This window comes from Megascapheus bottae, chromosome 10, assembly GCF_031878675.1.
Source record: "Megascapheus bottae isolate mThoBot1 chromosome 10, mThoBot2.hap1, whole genome shotgun sequence".
Taxonomy (NCBI): Eukaryota; Metazoa; Chordata; class Mammalia; order Rodentia; family Geomyidae; genus Megascapheus; species Megascapheus bottae.
The window spans coordinates 7,461,285-7,482,220 of NC_143518.1; the positions used below are offsets into that span (position 1 = coordinate 7,461,285).

Below are 20,936 nucleotides of genomic sequence, written 5' to 3' on the forward strand. Positions count from 1 at the left end.
TACCACTTAAGCTAGCCTCCACTTCCGTACACTGACCAACTCTTAAAACACTTCACTCCTTTTAATCTGCTGACACCTTACTTATCCTCCGCATCATGGAGTTCAGGACTTTACCGACGGATCCGCGGCTCCTCGCTTTAACTAACGTCTGGTTGCGTTTTGATCGGACATCCGGACCCAAACGGGAGGGGAAGAATTCGGTCTACGGGCTTCGTCTCATCCCCTGGGCGATTCTCCCAGACACTGGGAAAGTAAAAACAAAGCATCTTACCCCGAAGTCCTTCCCTAGTCAACTCCTTAAGGGTCTGGCAGATCAGTAACAAAAAGGCAACCAGCTAGGGAGGGAGATAATGATAAGGACCCACAGGAAAGGCACGGCAGCCTCCCCTGGAGAGCGTCAGAGCCCGGCCCAAAGCAGTTCTCGGAGAGCGGTCGCGGGCATTCCACGCCCGTCGGGTTTCCGCAGACGGGAATAAAGGCCGCGCCGGAGCCGACCGCGAGGGCAGCGGCCACGGGCCTCAACATTCCTTCACGCCGTGGAGCTGTCCAGAGTTCCGACGGCCGTCACCAGCGCGAAAGCAACGCGTTCTGGAACTCCGCGAGAGTCCCAGGAGGGCAGGGCGCCGCCCCCACGCGGAAGTCCAGGGCTCACTTCCGGCGCCGCGCCAGCCTCGGCAGGAAGTGACTTTCCCCACACGCCGCGCCTGTGTGCCGTAAGGCAAGATGGCGACGCTCCGCCTGACGTCATTTTGTAGCCTTCGTTTTATTTCCAGGACTCTTCTGCTCAGGAGGATTTCGGCTTCCTCAGAGCTAGGCACTCCTGTTTACTTTATTTTTATTCCTGGCGAAAAAATGACGAGGAATGGAAGAAACGTGAGTCCGAATGGAGGCACGGCGCCTCCGTGGTGTACGGCGGCTGAGTGGCGGGGCGGGACCGGGGCTGGGGAGGACCGGGTGGGGCGGGCGTTGTTATGTGATGACGCAGTTCCGTTTCCCCGCGGCCGGGTCGGGTTTTGGTTGGACCTGCTTGTTGTCGGGAGGGAGGGGGAAGATTGTTTGCCGCTCAGAGGCTCCGCATGGAAAGGTAAACTGAGGTAAGGTAACGAAGTCCTCTTTCTGCGCCTGACCATGTTCCCGAGGCTGGGGCACGGTCCTTGGGATCGTAGAAGGGTGTGGGGTGGACTCTGGAGGCTCAGATTGTCCCCGGGGTTTAATACGCGAGAGCAGATGGGGCGAGGCTGGGGGTTACAAGGTGAACTGCTGAGCCGGCCGCGGGTGGAGTGGGGCGGGAAGAGGAGGGGTGGAAGGAGGGGTGTGCGATCTCTGCCTAGGCTCTAGCTGGGGAGGAGCGGGGGTGAGAGGTCTGAGGAAAGTTGAGGTGGGGCTGGTCCCCACAGGGGAGTGCGGGGGGACTGAAGTGGAGTCCCGGGAAAGCGGAGGGATTGATTGGAAGGAGCTGGTGGCCAAGTTTTGATGCTGACATATAACTTGGCTTTTGTTTCCTAACAGCTCCCCGGAGACTCTCATCCCCAAGTTTCTGCTCTGGTCCAGCCTTCTCTCTCCATCTGCCACTCCAGCCTGGAGGCGCCTGCCTCCACTCTCCGAATGGTGCTTCCCTTCGCAGGCCTCGGCCCAGGATCCAGGCCCCCTTTGTCCCCTACTTTTGAGCTGCGACTCCTTGTCTCTTGGTCGACTCCCTGTAGTAGGGAGGAAAGAACTCTTGCACAGACAAGGCTTTAGTTGTAGGAATTCCACTGGCAATTTGAATATTGGTCTCAATAACCAAGTGTGAGGTTCTCTCACCGCCTCCTTTTTCTACATTTTGGGGAAGAGACATTCTTCTGTTTGCTATCCAAAGCCCACGAAACCACAGACTTGGTCCCTGGTCCCAGCATGTCAGTCTTCTCTTGTTCCTAGGGCTCTGCCCTCTCCCATTCATCATGGCTGAGTTCAGACAGGTTGCAGGGGGGCGGGAGACCCCACAGGGGGAACTACGGCCAGAGCTTGTAGAGGATGAAGTCCCTAGGAGCCCAGTTGCAGAGGAGCCTGGAGGAGGTGGAAGCAACAGTAGTGAGTCCAAATTGTCCCCAAGAGAGGAGGAAGAATTGGATCCTAGAATTCAGGTGAGAAGACTGAGTGAGTGGAAGGAGAGGAAGGGAATTGAGAGTCTAGATTTATGAAGCGCTGTGAGATGAACTCAAGCTAAGACTTAATCTCTCCTCAGTGCTTTGGTTTGGGAAAATTTGCCAACAAACTATGTCTACAGCGTTGCAAATGCCAAAAAAAAAAAAAAAAGTGCTGACAGAATGCAGAAAAGGGCCTTTTGTGTCTCCTTGATAGATTGACTGAAGTCACTGAACCCATATTGCCACTGGGTACATTTTAAGTCAGTAGAGGATAGAATGATTATACGCTTCTCTAAGCAGAGGAGCTGCTTGTGTCAGAGGTCAAATGAGGTGATTCCAACATTAGGACAGTTTTGAAGGAATCTTTCCTTTTCCTGTTTCTGTCTTCTAGTGAAGTTCACATCTGTAAGTTCCCAGACCCTTCATGTGGTGTCAGGTTTATGCCTATGAAAAAATTTAGATGTATGAGAATTTCAGTCAGTTATGATCATTTGTTAACTACACATTATTGGCTCAGTAATGGGAGAGACTATTATCAATTTGTTTGGTAGAGACCTTTGTGGGTGAGACTTTGGGGCACTGGGTAGAGTTGATGGCTGCTCAACTGAAGCTGGATTGTGGTATTCCAAGGCATTGATTTAGAAGGACTTCATGGAGAAACTGCCTGGTAAGATAATGACCAGGATGTGCCTGTGTGTTTGAGTCCAAGCGTGCCACTTAGTCATGTTGTATCTCCAAGATGATGGCATTGAGGAAGTGACTTACCCATCTCAGGCTTGAATTCATGGGCTTCTCTGTCAACAAACCTTTATTGGATTATTCCAGTGAATTGTGAAGGAACGAAAGCCATTCTTATGTGGCCATTTTTTTGGCTTCCCATGATATAGGAGGGTTAGGGAAATGTCTTTCAGACTAGGAAAATGCTAATTCTGAAGCATTGGTGTGCTATTTATTTCTGGCAGAAGTCAGTGATTTATGTCTGCTGTGCCTCATGAGTGCTACATTGAAAACATGGACTTTTTTTCTTCTTGTTTGGTTTGTTGTCCACTAAAGAGGTAAGTTGTAGTGTGAAAGTCTTGGGCTGTATTCAGGCAGTCTCCAGTCTTTTGTGACTTTTGTGAATGTTAATATGTCTGATAAAAAGTGGAATTCTGTACTGTGTTGGCAGTGCTGTACTGATAGTGCAGAAGTAGAACATGTCTGTCACTGAAGAGTCCGTCAGAGGAGCTCCATGTAGATTGGTATCCTGAAGCGGTGTAAGGTCCACTTCACCACCACTGAGCTTGCAGTGTCACTTATAGGAGGAAACCAGATCCTTGTTTCACTTGCTAAGTTGTGTAGCATGTTGTGGAACATTTGATTGCTCAGGGAGAAGAGGTTTTGATAACATGAGTGTCTAGGCCATTCCTCTAGCCTCAGCAAAGGTTTAATGTCTTGTGTGAAAGGAAGTCTAGTATAGGGGCCATTCTTCATGGAGGAAAGAGCAACCTTTAACCCTTTTTTTGTGTGGGCTTTCGGACGGGGAGAAGATGAAGATATGTGCTTTTTGAGGTTCATTTAACTGTTGATGGTGTCAGTGAGTGTCCATTTTTCTGAATTTTCCATTTATCTAGTTGGTTTCTACCCATAAGTTCATCAGACCTCACCAAGGAGTCATAAAACATTTACCAGACCATCTGGATAAACTTGGTGTGAGTGGGGTAAGAGGTGATACATACACAGCCAGGGCCGAGTCCATTGAACTAGGGATATCTCAAAATGAGGGGTTCTGGTTTTGTATTTTCCAAGGTTCTCAGAAATGGCTATCTTTCTTAGAAAGGTCTCCATTGGTACTAGGATGGCCTGGTTAATCCCTTGGGCTTTGCTCTGCCTTTTTTTTGTGATGCCACATTGTTTTCTCAACTATGTAGGTACGCTTGCATAATTGCCCCCTCTAGAGTCTTCTGGGTGAGCTGTCATATCTGTGTCCTTGTTGGTTTATCACTCACAGAAAAGTTGTGTGTCCTACTTATTATCTTCCTGAGCCTTTTAATGGACTGTGGGAGAGCACTTGGGTGAGATGGGAGACTCCAGCCTGAGTGCCCCACTCAGTGGCCTGGCATTCTGGGAATGTATCCAGTGTACCCTAGGGAGGTTACCCTCCCTGCTGGCCACTGGCTCATTGATGGATGATGACTCAGATTTAGTCCTCCCTAAATTCCATATTAGCTGAGTGCTAGGAGTCCCTGGTGGAGCAGGCCAAATGGAATGTGTTGTGACTGCTCAAAACAATACCTTAACTACTTAGTGACTTCCCACTCAGTTGCCTTGGATATGTTCCAGGCAACTATGTCTCATGCTCTCCTTGCCTTCCAGGCTCTCTGCTATCCTGGCTTCTCCTGTCAGTGATAAATAGATAGATAGATAGATGAATAGATAGATCCATCCCTTCCTTGATTTATCCTGAGGCTTGAACTCAGGGCCTGAGCACTGTCCTTGACCTTTTTGGTTCAAGACTAGTGCTCTGCCACTTGAGCCACAGTGTCACTTCTGGTTTTCTGGTGGTTAATTGAAGATAAAAGTTGGACTTTCATGCCTGGGCTGGCTTTGAACCATGATCCTCAGAACTCAGCCTCCTGAGTAGCTAGGATTTCAGGTGAGAGTCACCAGCACCCAGCATTATTTTTTAGCTTTTTCTTTTGCTAAATCTGGAGCTTGGTCTCAGGGCCTAGGCACTGTCCTTGGGTGTTGTCAAGGCTAGCGTTGTACCACTTGAGCCACAACACCACTTCTAGCTTTTTTCTGTGTATATGGTACTGAGGAATCGAACCTGGGGCTTCATGTATGCTAGGCAAGCACTCTATCAATAGGCCACACTCCTGGCTCCTGTTTTACTTTTTGAAAATGTGATTGTGGAGTTGGAAGGGTGGCTCATTTGGTAGAGTGCCAGCCAGTGAGTAGTTTTGGGTACTAGTCTCAGACAAAATAAAAAAAAAATGATTGCCAGAAAATTCATATTCTAGTTGGGCAGAGTTACCTACATCTATAAAATTGCTACTAGAGAGGGTGGAAATAGGAGAAACATGGTTTAGAACTGTCGTGGGCAAAATAGTAAGACTAATCTGAAGACTAAAAGCAAAAAGGTTTGGAGGTGTGGCTCAAGTAGAGGCCTTTGGTTCAATTTACAGTTCTACCAAGGAATAGAAAACAAAGGACAAAAAATAGGCAGTTCACATTATATTTCTGTCTATTGCGGTATTCAAGAACATTTAGAGACAGTTCATTACCCTTTACTGTACTGAATGCACCTGACTGATTTCCTATTTTCCAACTAACTTAGAATATTCAGGATCAAAGTGTATATGTGTGTTGATGGGAAGTAAGAGTTACATGGGTAATTAAGGGAGATATTCATGCCATCCCAACCCCCTCAACAGGTTTTTGGATGCTTGAAAGTGAAGTGAGGTAGAGGTAAGTAGGATCCAATGTCATGGGTAGTATATAAATGGGAAGTAGTGGTGTTGCTGTTGAGTGACTACTAGGCTGGGTCCTGCTGTCCAGTTGAAAGGCTGCAAGGCAGACACCTTGTAGCTGAGCAGTACCTCCCTAGAGCCCTTGGTGTTGACCAACACTCTTCAAGAGTATCTTCAGCTCCCTAGGAATTCTGGGAACTTATGTGTTTCCTCAGACAGAGGAGAGAGTTCTTTTAGGCTCTCTGCCTTTCTCCTCTCTTGTCAATTCACAGAAAGCTTTGGAGTCATTTCGTTGCTTCATTGTCCAACTCAGAGGCCAGTGAGGCACTTATACTAATTTCCCCAAGGTTTATTCTTTACTTCCACAAGATGTACTTCATTGAGAAACAGGGTCCCAATTGTCCAAGTAGGCCGCATGCCTCCTAGGAGCTAATATGCTTCCCTGATTTTGATTGGTTCATCCAGCCAATCCCTCTGGTTCTGTGTACTGCTTTTACTTGGAGTTTACCCTTTCATCTTTCATCTTAAATGCTGGTGGAGGTTTTCACGTTGGTCTCCCTGGTCCTTCCAAGCTTTCTCATATTGCTTGAAGTTGCTATCTTCAACCACACTAGGCTCTGAGATGCTCCTTCTGCCATTGGGAGAAGGCCTGAGGGCCCTGGCCCTATTGGTCTTCATGATTGTGAACTTACTTACTTTGGGACCTGCTCTTTGGGTCTCTGCTCTGGGGTGGGGGTGGGGCAAATGCTCCAGGGTATCTTGCCCTGGACTGTTGCCCAGGTAGGTGACATTGTGTTCCAGGGGGATATCAATGCTCACTCAGCTTTATTACTGCCGATGAGGATTACATGATGTTCTTCCTCACTTGTATGATCTACTACCTGTCTGTGTTCTAAATTCTTGAGTTTTGTCCTACTGAGAGGTGGTAAGTATGTAGTAAGCAGTACTGAGTGGACCTCAGCCCAGAACATGCATGCCTTCTGTAGGAGAGTCCTTCATCTCCAAGGAGTCTCTCATTGAGAGAATGTGATGGAGAGACTGAAGGCTTATGGCCACCTTATTACATTATGTGTCAAGACAAGGGGGGTACTGGAATAGTTCATTTCTTTTCCCTTGCCCACAGTAACTTACTTCCCTTCTCTGGTCAAGTGGGGCTTTCTCTGTGCATTGCCCCCACCCTGCACAATTGACTTGCAGTTACTGCCTTCAGCTCTAACTCACTCCTTATCTCTGGCAGGAGGAGCTGGAACATCTGAACCAGGCCAGTGAGGAGATCAATCAGGTGGAACTACAGCTAGATGTGAGTGTGTCTCTTATTCTTGGGCTGGTCTTTAGATGTCTGTCTGTATTTTTCCCAGATTGAGACCATGACAGGGAAGGAACATTCATGAAAAACAAGAATTTAAATTAATATACTTGTTTCTCTTCTGCCCTGTCCCTTTGCCAGGAAGCCAGAACCACCTATCGCAGGATCCTACAAGAGTCAGCGAGGAAGCTGAACACACAGGGCTCCCAATTGGGGAGCTGCATTGAGAAGGCTCGACCTTATTATGAGGCCCGGCGGTTGGCTAAGGAGGTACAGTTGGCTGACCCTCAGTCAGGGAGGGCTTTATTTAACACTGTTGTATCTTTGTATGGCGTATAAAGCAAAACCCTAGCCCTCAGGGAAGAGTGCTCTGTGAGTTAAGTTCCTTTCCTACTATTGGCTAAGATCTAGAAAATGGGCATATAGCTTCAGAAATGATGGGATGCAGGTTTGTGGGTTCTGCTATGGAAGAGCTAAATTAGTCCTGCTGGGATTTTTTTTTTTTAATTTTTTGGTATTTTATTTCTTTTCTTAAATTTTTCTTTCTTTTGGTAATCAAACCCAGTGGTTCACGAATGCTAGGCAAACATTCTACCACTGAGCTATACCCACACTCCCCACTTGCTGATGTTTAATTTAAATATCTTCTGTTTGTAAGGAATCAGGTTTTAGAGCTTATTTGTTATGCTACTCGTAATGTTCTCTTATTTTCATTTCCCCCCATTCTTTCTTTCCTTTGCTTCCTGTGTCTTTCTTTTATCCTTTACTTGATCCTCTCTCTTGCTTCACTTCTAATTTTGTTTTTTACACACATTATTTGTGTTCACCATTAGAAAAATATAGTCGAAACGAAAAGAAATCAGGCAGGCACTGGTGGCTCATACCTTTAATCCTAGCTACCCAAGAGGCTGGGATCTCAGTATCACAGTTAAAAGCTAGCCTGAGCAGAAAAGCTCAAGAGACTCTTATCTTAGGCCAGGAGTGTAGCCTAGTGGTAGAGTACTTGTCTAATACGCAAAAAGCCGTAGGTTCAGTTCCTTGATACCACATACACAGAAAAAATCAAAAGTGCTGCTGTCACAGCAAAAAGTCCCCAGACCCTGAGTTCTAGCAGGACTGGCAAAAAAAAGACATCTCTAGTTTACTACAAAAAGCCCAGAAGTGGAGCTGTAGCTCAAGTGGTAGGGTGCTAACTTTGAGCACAAAAGTTCAGGGATAGTGCTCAAGCCCTGCTTGAGTTTAAGCCCCAGGACCAGCCAACAAAACAAAACAAAAAGAATGAAATCCAAGATTGTCCAAAATCCTACTCAGATTTCCATTATTTTTTTAATCCAGTATGTAAAGGTGTAAAGGTATGGATAACTGCCTTCAAATAAATTATTATTATTATTATTATTATTATTATTATTATTATTATTTTGTGGGTCATAGGGCTTGTAACTTGGCCTGGGCGCTGTCCCTGAGCTCTTCAGCTCAAGGCTACCACCCTACCCTTGGGCCAAGCCCCACTTCCTGTTTTCTAGAGGTTAATTGGAGATAAGAGTCTCAGGTCCTTTTGTGCCTGGGCTGGCTTTGAACCTTGATCCTCAGATCTCAGCCTCCTGAGTAGCTAGGATAACAGGCATGACTCACCTCACCTGGCCAAAGAAATTATTTCTAAAGAAGACTTCAGAAAGGGGCATGCCATGCCAACCCTGTGAAAGTTCAGCTAGGATCCATTAGGTGGCAGTAGTGAAGAAGGCAACCCAGAGCCTTTATTTTGATTTTCCTAGGAAAGAATGAGGTCGAGCAGGCTAGTTTGAGTAATTTTAGGATTGGTTAGTTTGATTAGATATGGTACACTCTAGGCTATAAGAATGGTATTTCTTCTAATTTCTGGCCTTGAGGTGATTTTAGGACCAGCAAAATCTTGAGTTAGAGTTAAAGATAAAGATACAGTTAAAGATAAAGGTAGTTGGAGAATTCAGCTTTTGATTGGTTCCTTTGCTGTGAAATTGAGGCGTTGCTAAGTGTAGAAATACGCTATACCTCAGAGACACAATCTCTTCTTAACTAGTTTGCCTTCAAGAGGTCAAAATATAGAAAATACAAAATGTGATTAATACAGCATGTATGATTTTTGTTTTAAAAATCACTTTGCAGCCAGGCCAGGCCCAGAGTTCAAGCCCCATGACCCAACAAACAAACAAAAAAAATCACCTTGCTACATATTTTGCAAAGCTAAAATTATATAATATGTACTGTTTTCGTTCCATTACCATTATGATGTATGGTATCATGTCAGAATACGCACACATACAGACACACACACACACACACACACACACACACACACACACACACTGCTTTGGGAGGGGGCTGCTGAGGAGTGCTGGGGATCAAACCCAGAGTCTTCTGAATACTAAGCAAGTGTTTTATCACTGAGCTGACCTACAGCTTTAAACGTATGCCGTTTTAAAAGACTGAGTAGCTCTTCACACCAGATACACTGTTTTCTTAATGAATTTCCTATAAGTGAAACAAGTTTGCGTCAAGGTTTTTCCTTGGTTAAATCCCTTATTTGAAGTGCTTAGAACCAGAAGTGTTTCAGGTTTCACATTGTTTCACACATTGGGATATTGGAATATACACAAACATGATATTTATTATATTTCATACCCTATGCACCGAGCCTAAAGATAATTTTTATCCAAGTATCTTTAATCATTTTGCGCATGATTCAATTTTATGGGTATGGAATATTTTGCTTATAGTGTTTTGTTAGCACTCAAGAAGTTTCAGATTCTGGAGTATTTGGGGTTTTAGATGTTTGGTTAAGGCTGGTCAATCTATGGTTATGGCAAGTATCTTTGAACACTTATATAGTTGTTTTCTTCAACTTATCCTCTGAATATGGGTCTCGGAAGCATATTTCCTGTGACATTTTGGCCCATGGCTCTATTTACCTTTCAACTAAAATGGCAAAACATTTTCTAGGGCAAAAGGCTATCAGCCTTTGAGAGTTTAAACCCACCTACCATCCATTGGTAGTATTACTCTTTTCATATTCATATCTAGGGCTGGTACTGGGGCTTGAACTCAGGCCCTGTACCTTTCCTCTACTTTGTCACTTATGGCTGGTTTGTACTACACTTCCACTTCCAGGTTTTTGCTGGTTAATTGGCGATCAGAATCTTGGATTTTTTTTTCTCCCTGGGCTGCCTTCAAACTGCAATTCTCAGATTTCAGCCTCCTGTGAGTAGCAAGGATTAAAGACATGAACCACCTAGCACCGGCTTTAATATTTACTTGTATTCCTCAGCCATATCCTTAGGAAAATATACATTATAGAATGTTGCTTTCATGGCATTTCTTCTTAGTGAAGTTTGGGAAATGGATTGCAAGTGGACCTTTTCTCCATCTACTGTCTTCACTCATATGGTGGGTATCTGTGGATGCTGGCAGCCCCCCCAGGGCTCTCCATCCTGATAATCTCCTCCTCCTCTTAGGCCCAGCAGGAAACACAGAAGGCTGCTCTGCGGTATGAGCGGGCTGTCAGCATGCATAACGCTGCCCGGGAGATGGTATTTGTGGCTGAACAGGGTGTCATGGCTGACAAGAACCGATTAGACCCCACATGGCAAGAGATGCTCAACCATGCTACCTGCAAGGTAAGTGGGTGAGGCTGTTAGCTTCCTTTCACTGATTCTAGTACTTCTTTTGCTGTTTCTTTATTTCTTTTCCCTTTCTCTACTATCTCAGTTTAGATTTTGTTTCAGGCAAAAAGTGCACTCAGTGTGGCTCTGTTCCTAATGTTCCCACTTCCCAGTGCTTCCCATATTCCATATTCCTTGGACTCAGAATGTCATTCTGGCTCTTTTTTCCCTCTCAGTGTGAGATTAACCCGAACAATTCATCCCTGATGGAGCCCTCGATTCAACATTCACATTTTGTTAGGTTTAGTTTTGTGACTGCTTCTATTTTTAGAATGTTCTGCCTTCTCTACTCTTGCTTTGTGCCAGTGAGCCTTGATTTTTGAGGTCTAATTTATGTATATATAACTACCAAGCTCTTGAAAATAGACTGAGGAATGAGAAGATGTTGGCATAGGTTTATTCTGTCACCTACAGCTTGAGCAGGGCCAGTATCAGCTTCTAGGAGGTGGCTGTGTCGTTTGATTCTTCTCATACAGAGGAGCCACTTCTACTGGTGGAGCTCATGCAAATGGGACAAAGAACATTGCACATGGGGCAATTTAAAACGGTCTGAGGTAGGCTAAGGAGGGGGAGGAAGCACCTGTGAGGTGGAATGGGGATCTGGTGTGCTTCAGCCCAGAGTACGACACAACTGAAGTGCTGTTTTGGTTGTTCCTTGAACATGTGTGCCAACTGCACAGGTGGTGTGGGGAAACCCGGAGACCCCAGTGCATAGGGCCTCTTCTTATCCCTGACCCCTAACCGGGAACCCCCAGAACTGTGGCTGCTGCAGATGTGCAGTGTGCTCATGAGCTATCCAGATGGCCTCCGCCACTCTTTGTCCACTCTGCAGCAAGGCCAAGTGGCAGGTGGTAGGGTTGAGGATGGATGAGAAGATGGGAAGGGGCGGCTGCAGAAACATGTTTGATCTCATCCTTCGGGACTAGCAGATCCGGTAGCAAGTCCAAAACAGGTGACTACTAAGGCCTCTTGAGGCTCACGAACCCACTATCCTCTACTCCCACATGTGTCAGACTCTGCAGTCAGTGTGGGGTCACAGATACTCCTGTTCAGGTTCTTCTAGGGCATCCTGGGGCAGATACCAGGTAAAGCCCCTGTTCCAGATCAGTGATATATCCTTCTCACCCAATCTGGGCCAGGTGAACGAGGCAGAGGAGGAGCGGCTTCGAGGAGAACGGGAGCATCAGCGAGTGACCCGGCTGTGCCAGCAGGCTGAGGCTCGAGTCCAGTCCCTACAGAAGACTCTCCGGCGAGCCATTGGCAAGAGCCGCCCCTACTTCGAGCTCAAGGCCCAGTTCAGCCAAATCCTAGAGGTAGCTGAGTAGGACAAGGAAAGGAAGGGACCTCTTGGGTGTAGAGAGGGAAGGCAGATGGGGGAGTGCTGATGTGCTTCTTGGTCCATCCTGGTGGGGTGGGTATTCCAGGGCAAAGACTCTCTTTGACCACCAGTGGTGAGACTGAGGGTGGTGTATGCACTCAGAATAACCCTACACCAGTGGGAGGCCAGGTGAAGGGTTGTGCTGATGATAACAAAGTTGAAGAAGAGGAGGTAAATGAGGAAAGGAAAGATTGGTGGACCATGGGGCTGGGGAAAAAGGAACCAAGCCTGGTAATGAAGAACAATGGAGAGCGAGAGGAGTAGCTGGTGGGGTTGAAGAGCTGGGAAGAAGGCTGTGGAAGGTAGAGCTCACACCAAATCAGACAACCAGAGGAAGTGATTGGACTGAGATGCACGGTAGGACCTGAGGACAGCTCTGGGATTAGAGTCCTGAGGGCCTCAGTGCACAGTGTTAGGCAGGATAGGGAGACCCTGTGGATTACCCTGCCATAATGTGGGTTACCTGCCTCACCCTTTGCAGGAGCACAAGGCCAAGGTGACAGAGCTGGAGCAGCAGGTGGCACAGGCCAAGACTCGCTACTCAGTTGCCCTGCGCAACCTGGAGCAGATCAGTGAGCAGATCCACGCCCGGCGCCGGGGCCTGCCTCCCCATCCTCCAGGCCCACGGAGGTCCTCCCCCGTGGGAGCTGAAGCTGGACCTGAGGGTGTGGAGGATGGGGACAGTGGGATTGAAGGGGCTGAGGGTGGGGGGTTAGAGGAGGGCAGCAGCCTGGGGCCTGGCCCCACCCCCGACATGGACACATTGAGCCTATTGAGTTTGCGCACTGTGGCCTCTGACTTGCAGAAGTGTGACTCTGTGGAGCACTTGAGAGGCCTCTCGGACCATGCTAGTCTAGATGGCCAAGAGCTAGGACCACAGAGCCGGGGACGCAGGGGCAGCGATGGAGGAGTGCGAGGGGGCCGTCACCAGCGTAGTGTCAGCCTGTAGCCAGCTCCATGGCCACAACTAGTGATGTTACTTTACCATAACATGGGCAGATAGGACCCCGAAGGCTTGTGATTCCCTCACCTCCAGGGTCCTGTCCTCCCCCATGGTTCTGTCTACAGTGCTTCTTGGGAGAGGTCAGCTGCTTCTCAGCACTCTGTGTTGGCCTTGTCTTCTTCAGGCTCTCCCTCTCATGCTTCCACTGGGAGGCAGCTCTCTCTTTGCCTTACTCGTTCAGAAGGCTTGCTCTCTGGCCTGTTCGTCTCCCTTTATCTGTGCTGCTTCTTCTATGGATAACTCTTTGCTTTCCGCTTTCTGTTTGAGTTCCATCTGTCTGGCTTTTCCCCTCAGGGAACTTGATATAAAAGACATGGGAAGCTCATCTGAGAAAATGAGTAATCTGACTGGATGGACAGGCTTCTCACCTGTTGATCCCTTACCCTGGCCACACCCTAAGGCAGCTCCCCAGGGTACCCTAGGTATGCTGCTGAGTCCTGGTGGCCCTGTGCCCTTGTCCTTCTCCCCTAGCCTAGCCTGTAGGTAACCTGCAGGAGGGACTGTATGTGTCTGGAAGATACCACCTTTCTTATCCATGCTCCCTTTATGACCTGAGCCTTTGTGGTATCGGGGCTCTCAAGCAGAACTCATGGCATGCCAGATGGGTAGAGTGTGGGGAGCACTGTCAAGCCTCAACTGGCTCCTGTGTGTTTCCCCAGCGGGGCCGAGCCCTCCCCATTGCCAAGGTGCTAGTGAGTCCTTCACAGGCCCATGTGAGGGGTTAGAGATGTGACAAGATCCTATAGACTGAGACCTTGCCATTCCAGTCCTTGTATTTTTTTCTTTTTTCTTTTTTTTCTGGGAAGAAACTGCAGAACTATCTGTCAGCACCCTCTTACAGTGTGGCTTTAGGGAATTTGGTGCTCAAATGCTCTTTTTTGCTTTTTTCCCAAACAACACCTGCTGTAAGATCACTTGGGGAATGCTCAAATGTAGCCACCAAGGTTCTTGTGTCTTCTTCCTACTGAACAGAACAGGATTTGTCCTGGGTGAAGTCTCAGCTCTTAGAGCACGGCTCCATGTACCTGGTGGTGCTTACAGATTGGGAGGAAGCCCTGCCATCCTTCTGTCACCCAGAAGTCCAGCCCTTGCCTGGAGCTGTGTGTTAACTGCCAACATCTGGTCTGGATGAGGAGTGGGCCTGGCATCTAGCATAAGTGTCTGCCCTTTCAGGTTGAAGTAAGATGGTCACAATGAGAACCTCTGGGGTTTGATGTGGCTGTGGATGAAGAGGAGAAAGGAAGATTTTGTGTGTGTATGTGTGTGTGTGTGCATGTGTGTGTGCAAGCATGTAAGGTTCAGTCCTGATTTTATTTAAATACAAATAAAATAGTTTATGTAACAGTAATGTTTCCTGTCCCTGTTAGAGAAAGAGGAAAGGGCAAAGATGAGGTTGGGGGAAAAAATGAGATAAGGAACTCTGATACTGTGATCAGGGAGAGGTGGACGGAGGGTGCAAGCTGCATACTATGAAGAAATGAGGGATGAAGTACTTTCTCTGGTGTGCCAGTCACACACAGGGCAGGTGTAGACAGACCTAAGGGGTGAGTGCCCTAAGGTTGTGTTGTAGAAGTGCTGGGTGTCCTGAGGGGGCTTGGTGCAGACTGGACTGCAGGGGCTCATGAGCACTGTGCAAGCCAAGAGATGATTGCCAGCCAGTGAGATCATGAATGTTTCTGGACCTGGCATGAGGGAAGGGGAGGGGTAAAAGTGGGAGCTCTGGATTTATAAAATAAAGAGTGTACCCATTTAAACTCACATTTCAAATAGACAGTGGCTTTTGTCTCATGTGGTAATTAGGGCACACTTTAAATATTGTTATCCTTTGTATATCTGATGTTAAAGTTGCAGTGTGACTGGTTATATTGTGGGAAGAGTTTGAGTGTATTTGAATCCATGGGTGATAGATGGCTGTGAAATCTGGTGGAATCAGATTGGGAAGGGATGTGAACGTGGGAGCCTCAAAGGTGAAAACCCTAAGGACTTTGGTTGAATCAGAGCACACCTGGGGTATGAGTGCCTTTACCTGGATTGAAGTGGGATCAACCAAGGAAAGGAGAATGTACTGCCAAGGAGGCAGGTAGTTTTGAGGCCAGTAAGGAGCAGAATGAAGACCAAAAGTTAAGAGGGACGTATGCAGAGCCATGGTCCGGTGATACTACATATTACAAGAGCCAGAATGAACCAAACATCCACTGTGTGCTATTCAGCAGATCCTGTCCAGATCTTTGAGACCACCTTTCCTGACATGGTGATAGGTGCCAAAACATTTCCTGTACTTAACTAGAGAAGCTGCTGTGAGGGCTGGGTGCATGGCCCTGAGTTTAGACCCCAGTAACACACTAAAAGAAGAAGAGTGCATGGTTTATATCTGGGTGAATAGACTTTAAACAAACAAATAAACAAAAACACTAGCCATACAAGATCTGGAGTTGTAGAATGCTGACCTAGCAGGTATCAAACCCTGAGTTCAAAACCCACTCCCTCTTCGCCAAAAGAATAGTATTTAAAGGGGGCAATATGACATTTTGCTAAACATTATAAAATCATTAACTATAATGAACATTTGCATATTCATCTTTGAAATATGCTACTTTTCTTTTTGAGTTAAGAACACCTACAATCTCTCTTAGCAAACTTGGAGCATGTAATTGTAGTGCTCATGGATGGACCACCGGTCCCTGCAGGCGGGACATGTCAGGCTCTTGGTGCAGAGGAACCCCAGAAAAGGAAGTTTCTTGCAAAATCATCTCCTAGATGTGGCATACATGTAGAAAGACCAGAATGTTGGAATAGATTCTGAATCCTCTTAAGTAGAAGATAATAATGCAGCAAAAATGCCTTTTTCACATTAGCAGATTTGTACTCACCTGATAAATCTCAGAGCAAGAACACAGACTTTTTTTTTTTTTTTTTTTTTTGATGGGTGGTGGGGCTTGAACTCTGGGCTTGAGTGTTCCCCCTGAGCTCTTCAGCTTAAGGCTAGTGAGTGCTCTACCACTTGAGCCACAGACCACTTCCAATACAAGACTTCTTTGTGTGTATTCATGTTCCCATTTCATTTCCCAGGTGGCCTTGGGTGGCTATGAGTTTTTCTGTGCAATGGCCTCATTGAGAAGCTAGGGTGAGGCCTCAGTCAGTGCTTTTTGTTCCTTCCCCAACTCAGCCTACAATACTGTATTTTACTGGCTCAAGGTTTAGGAGATGAAGATGTACAGTCCCTGATCACATCTTTATGTCTCCAGAGAACGTTTCAAATGTCTCCACATTTCCATTTTATCACCTAAAAATTAGATAGGATCATATAGTTATGTATAGCATGATATTACATCAATGGATGTAAGCCACGTGATTCTTGTTACCAGCTACTACATTGGAATGCTTGACCCGACGTCTCACCCTATCTTGTAGACAAGGAAGCTAGAAATTTTGCATTTCCTTCCTTATCTTGATGTGATTTTTGGCCAGCCTCCTATCCTGGACCCACTTTGCTCTTTGCACTGAAGGTTGTCTTCTCAGGTTGTTACACTCATGTGTCGTCAGCAGGGGGCAGCAGCCTTCTGAATGAGTGGGCTTGTGAGCTGAGTTCTTGAGCGGTGTTGAACAGAATTTGTCTTCTAGTCCTCATCTACAGTGCAGGTCAGATCAGAACCTGGTCTTGGAGGGCACACACACCAGAATAGAACCCCCCGTCCTCTTGTTTCTTCTGCCCTTCTGGAATTGTATTATCTGTGTGTGAGAACTCTGTCACATTAGGTAGCTGTCCCCTGTTTTCAGAGCTCACCTCCTTCCTCGTCCTTAGTGTCCTGCCTTCTTTTCATAGACTTCATGTTCCCCTGTCCACTGTTCCTAAACCCCAGGCTGCACTACCTTGCTTATGCCCTAGGAGGAGGAAATCAGAACTACTTCACTGCCTGGAAAATGACACATGTAGCTATTAAATATTTACCAAGGTATTTCAACCTACAAAACACTGATGGTGATTGATAAGAATACCCCAAACCATGATAATGTTCTAGGTGAGCAGTGTAGGTGTGCACAGAAAATGAGTTATACTGGCCATAAAACGTGACTAAAGAGAGCTTCAGTCATTGCAGGCTTTGCAAGGTTAGGAGAGAGAACAGGGCATTTAGGAAGGGATTGCTGCCAAGCTCTAAACCAATTCCAGACTGTAGAGGTGGTGGCAGGAATCGCCTCTTCCACTGTCTCAGGACTCCTGGCTCCCTTTCATCATTCTTATAAAACTCGTTCTGTTCTGTGGCCAGGGACTTGATCTTGATGATCTTAGAACAGCACTTTTCACCAAACATATCTACTAACTTCTGTTTGTGCTACCAGGATACAAGTTTTCAACCTGTTAAGCTTTTGCCTATGTTTTGAAGCTCAGCTTTTGTTGGTTTTTGAAACAGAGTCTTTCTGCGTAGCCCAGGTTGGCCTAAATGTAGAATCTTACATCCTCCTCCTGAGTGCTAGACATGTATCACTATGATTGCTTTACTGGGACTTGTGACCAGAGGCCTTCTTGGCTTTCTAGACCTCAGTCTGAGTGAATTCCCATCATCCCCAGTCCCCCCTGGCTCTCTGAATTACAGGAACACTAGCTTGATGTAGACATCTCTCTTGTATGTGGCTCCTAGCTGGTGGAAATGAGGACAGTTGAGTTTAAAGAGGGCAGGTCTAACCCACGATTTACCTGGATAATCTAGGACATGTGGTCCCTCATTCTTGGTAGTCATATGTTGATTCACGAGCTCAGGTGTTGCAAACACTTCCCATGCTGTCCAGAAAGGATTCTTGTCAAGTCTTGGATGGTTTGTTTACTGTGCAGGGGTGGGGAAACCTTTTGGCTGCCAAGGGCCATTTAGATATTTAAACATGCTTTTGCAAGCTGGACAAAATGATCAAGGCAGGCAGATTTCAGGGAAGCCAGGGAGAAGCTTCTGTTTTAAGTACCAAATGATTTTTGTGGCCTTATACAGCCAGCAGGGCAGGTGTTCCCCACACGTGGAAGGACTGTCTGCTTCTTAGATCATTTTCAGACCTTGTACTGACCATTTTGGACACCAGGATTTGAAGGTTGCACAGCATTAATGAAAAAATAAAGGCAGTTAATAAATCTACAAGTCAAGGATGTGTTCCTGTGTCTTCTGTTACGTCTTCGTATTTCTGCTGATGTACTGTTGGTTGATAGAACATCACGTGGTGTCACTGTTCATACCAGTGTTGCTGAAACAGGACTGCTTGTAAAATTAGCAAACTTTCTTATGGGGGGGAGAGAATGTTGAGCTATTTTAAAAGCTTGAATATCTTCAATATTCATGTTGTAGCAAAATAGGACTCCTGTAAGGAATTTTAGCAAAATAAAAGTAAAGTTATTACTTCCCTTTCAGGAAATATGTGGCACAAATAATATAAAACTAAAAGATTTTCCCTAAGGTGCCATTTACTCTTCTTATCTAGGATCATCTCTAGAAAACAGAGTGGTCCTGCAGTATCTGAGAGGAGTCCAGTCCTGCTGCCTGGCCCTGGCGGCTTCCCAAGGCTGACAGAAAGATAGTGGAACTAGCCTAGTGGCTCATGCCTGTCATCTGAGCTACGCAGAAGGCTGAGTTCCAAGGATCGTGGTTCACAGCTTATCTCTAATTCGCTGCCCCAAATTGGATAAGGAGCTGTGGCTCAAATTGGTAGAACCCTAGCCTTGAGCAAAAAAGCTCAGGGACAGTGCCCAGGCCTTCAGGCCCTAGGATTTGCACACGTGCGCTCACACACACACATACAAAAGAAATGAAGTCTTTACATGGGCCCTGTCTGCTATTGCAAGATTTCTGTGATTCAGATAATCTCCCATTGCAGAAGGAATGTGGGGCTCTGGTTAGTACCAACTGCACCACTGAGGCACACTAGTCCTGAAGCAGAGCTCCAGGGATGGGTGGGGAAGTGGAGGCTGGTGGAGGTTCTTGGGGTGTCCATGGCCTAGCAGATCATGGCCTAACATTGCCTCCACCCTACCCTCAGTGCCACTGCTGTGATTTCACCTGTGATCCTGTCACAGGCAGCCTGGAGCCTATTCCTTGGGCACATCAGTCTGGGATTGTGACAGCCCCTGTACTCCTCACACCTGACCCTCCCTTCTGATTTCCTCTTCCACTGGCCTGGATTCCATGCCTTGGATCACAGACCTCTCCGTCTGTCTTGGGAAGTTGCATCTAGATTACCATGGCTAGTGAGTTTAAAGAGATAGGTCATAGCACTTTACAATGCAGAGAAACAAACTCTCGATTAAAAAAGGTATTTTGGTCACCTAACATCTTCCATTCATTTTTTGTTTCCCTGCATTGGTTTTGTAAAGAATCTTTTTTTGAGAGAGAATGTGACGAAGGAAAAAAAGGCAGAATCAGAAAGGCAGGCAAATTGATCTGGACATCCTGTCAGTAGAAACCAAAAGAATCTGAAAATGTTAAAGAAATGGCAGAGAGAAGAAGGGAATCCCCAAGATTCATTGATTGCACTGGAAAAAGGAACCTCAGAGATAAGAAGAGGAAAACACCTACAAGTGACCTCTAAGAAGAGGAAAACACCGACAAGTGACCTTGTTGCTAGCACAATTGGTGTTCAGAGATGCCTGAATTATAGTGAGCCTAAACTAGATTTATTGCCCTCCCTTATCCTGACCTGTCTTAAAGCTGTCTGAATTCTTTAGCTGTATGCTAACCATAGGTTTATGATTCTGATGCCAGGAAAATCACCTGAGAAATGTTTCCTCAAACTCCACCCGTGGTTGGCTCCAGTACTGTTTGATTCCAATTTTGTAACCAGATGCTATGAGTGAAAGTAAGACACGGGCAGGACCCAAAGGCAAGACATAGGGGGATAGGGGCTTCTGTCCTAGGATATCTTTGAAGTCTTGCTTGGATGTAGTCTTCCTAGGTATTCTTAATTCCATGGAGATTTTGTTACATGGAAATCAGCTGAACCTAAATGAGCCATTCTCTAATCAAAAGAATTGTTTTCTTGAAGACTAGTGGTGTGCTCTTTCAGTTGTGCACAACAAACTCCTACTATGAAATGAAGTCAGAGTGGATGTTTATTTCTTACCTATGCTTTATCTTAAACAAGATCCAGAAACTCTGGCCAAGAGAAAGAGCTTTCATAACTGTGATTTCTAAAATGATAGCTCTCTTGATCAACAATACAACATTACTTGGAATTTATTAGAAACACATATTCTCAGTCCTCCCCTCCAGACATTTCAGAAATTTTGGGAATGGACTCCAGCATAGTTTCAATTCATGGTGATTCTGGTACCTGCTGGAGTTTGATAAACATGGCTCGCAGGCAGAGAGAAGATACATGGCAAATAACCTACAGAGTCCTAAGACTTGTTACCAGCCAAGGCTGGAAACTTCAGTGAGTAGGAAGTACAAAGATACCATGTGCCCTGATGGAAGAAGTCCAGAATATTTTTGGCTATAGATAGGGCCAAACTCCCAGCCCCTTCTCCTTTTCTTCATTTGTTTCTTTTTCTTTTTCGCTGTCATTTGTTTGTTGCTGGCAACCTAACACATGAGTCATACCTCCAGTTCCAGCTTTTTTTGTTGGTTAATTAGAGAAGTGTTTCATGGATTTGCCTGCCTAGACTGGTTTTAAACCAGTCTTCACATCTCAGCCTCCTGAGTAGCTAGGTTTATAGGCATGAGCCACTGGTGCCCTGCTGAGACTGCTGATTTCAAATGAGACGTGTAGAAAGCTTGGCACATTGTCAACCTTGACTCATACCAAGACAGAGCTAAATTTCTCTTAGATCCATCAAAGACTGAGTTTCAGGGCAATGTTCTATTGCAAAATTTATAAAATGGCAAATTTCAGAAGAGATTTGTTTATCTAGAAAGCACTGGAGCCATAAACTCGAAAGAATCTTTAAGGGGCATTTTTGACAGTCCTTGAGTCTGAGTGTAGCCTAAGGTCGGGAGTAAATC

At 46.0% G+C, this 20,936-nt stretch overlaps 1 protein-coding gene across 3 annotated transcripts; it reads left to right on the forward strand.

Moving 5' to 3' along the window:
- Window positions 1–979: 979 nt before the first annotated feature.
- Sh3bp5l (SH3 binding domain protein 5 like) lies at window positions 980–14,333 on the forward strand. Of its 3 annotated transcripts, XM_090340127.1 has the most exons (7): window positions 996–1,094; window positions 1,510–2,123; window positions 6,816–6,878; window positions 7,026–7,154; window positions 10,373–10,534; window positions 11,719–11,892; window positions 12,439–14,333. In XM_090340127.1, the coding sequence occupies exons 2-7, from the start codon at window positions 1,941–1,943 to the stop codon at window positions 12,904–12,906; spliced, it is 1,179 nt and encodes a 392-aa protein (XP_090196253.1). In that variant the 5' UTR covers window positions 996–1,094; window positions 1,510–1,940; the 3' UTR covers window positions 12,907–14,333. The 3 variants fall into 3 exon arrangements, with proteins under 3 accessions (XP_090196254.1, XP_090196253.1, XP_090196256.1); XM_090340128.1 differs by lacking the exon at window positions 1,510–2,123 and having other exon boundaries at window positions 980–1,084; XM_090340130.1 differs by lacking the exons at window positions 996–1,094; window positions 1,510–2,123; window positions 6,816–6,878; window positions 7,026–7,154 and adding an exon at window positions 9,766–10,118.
- The last annotated feature ends 6,603 nt before the right edge of the window (window positions 14,334–20,936 follow it).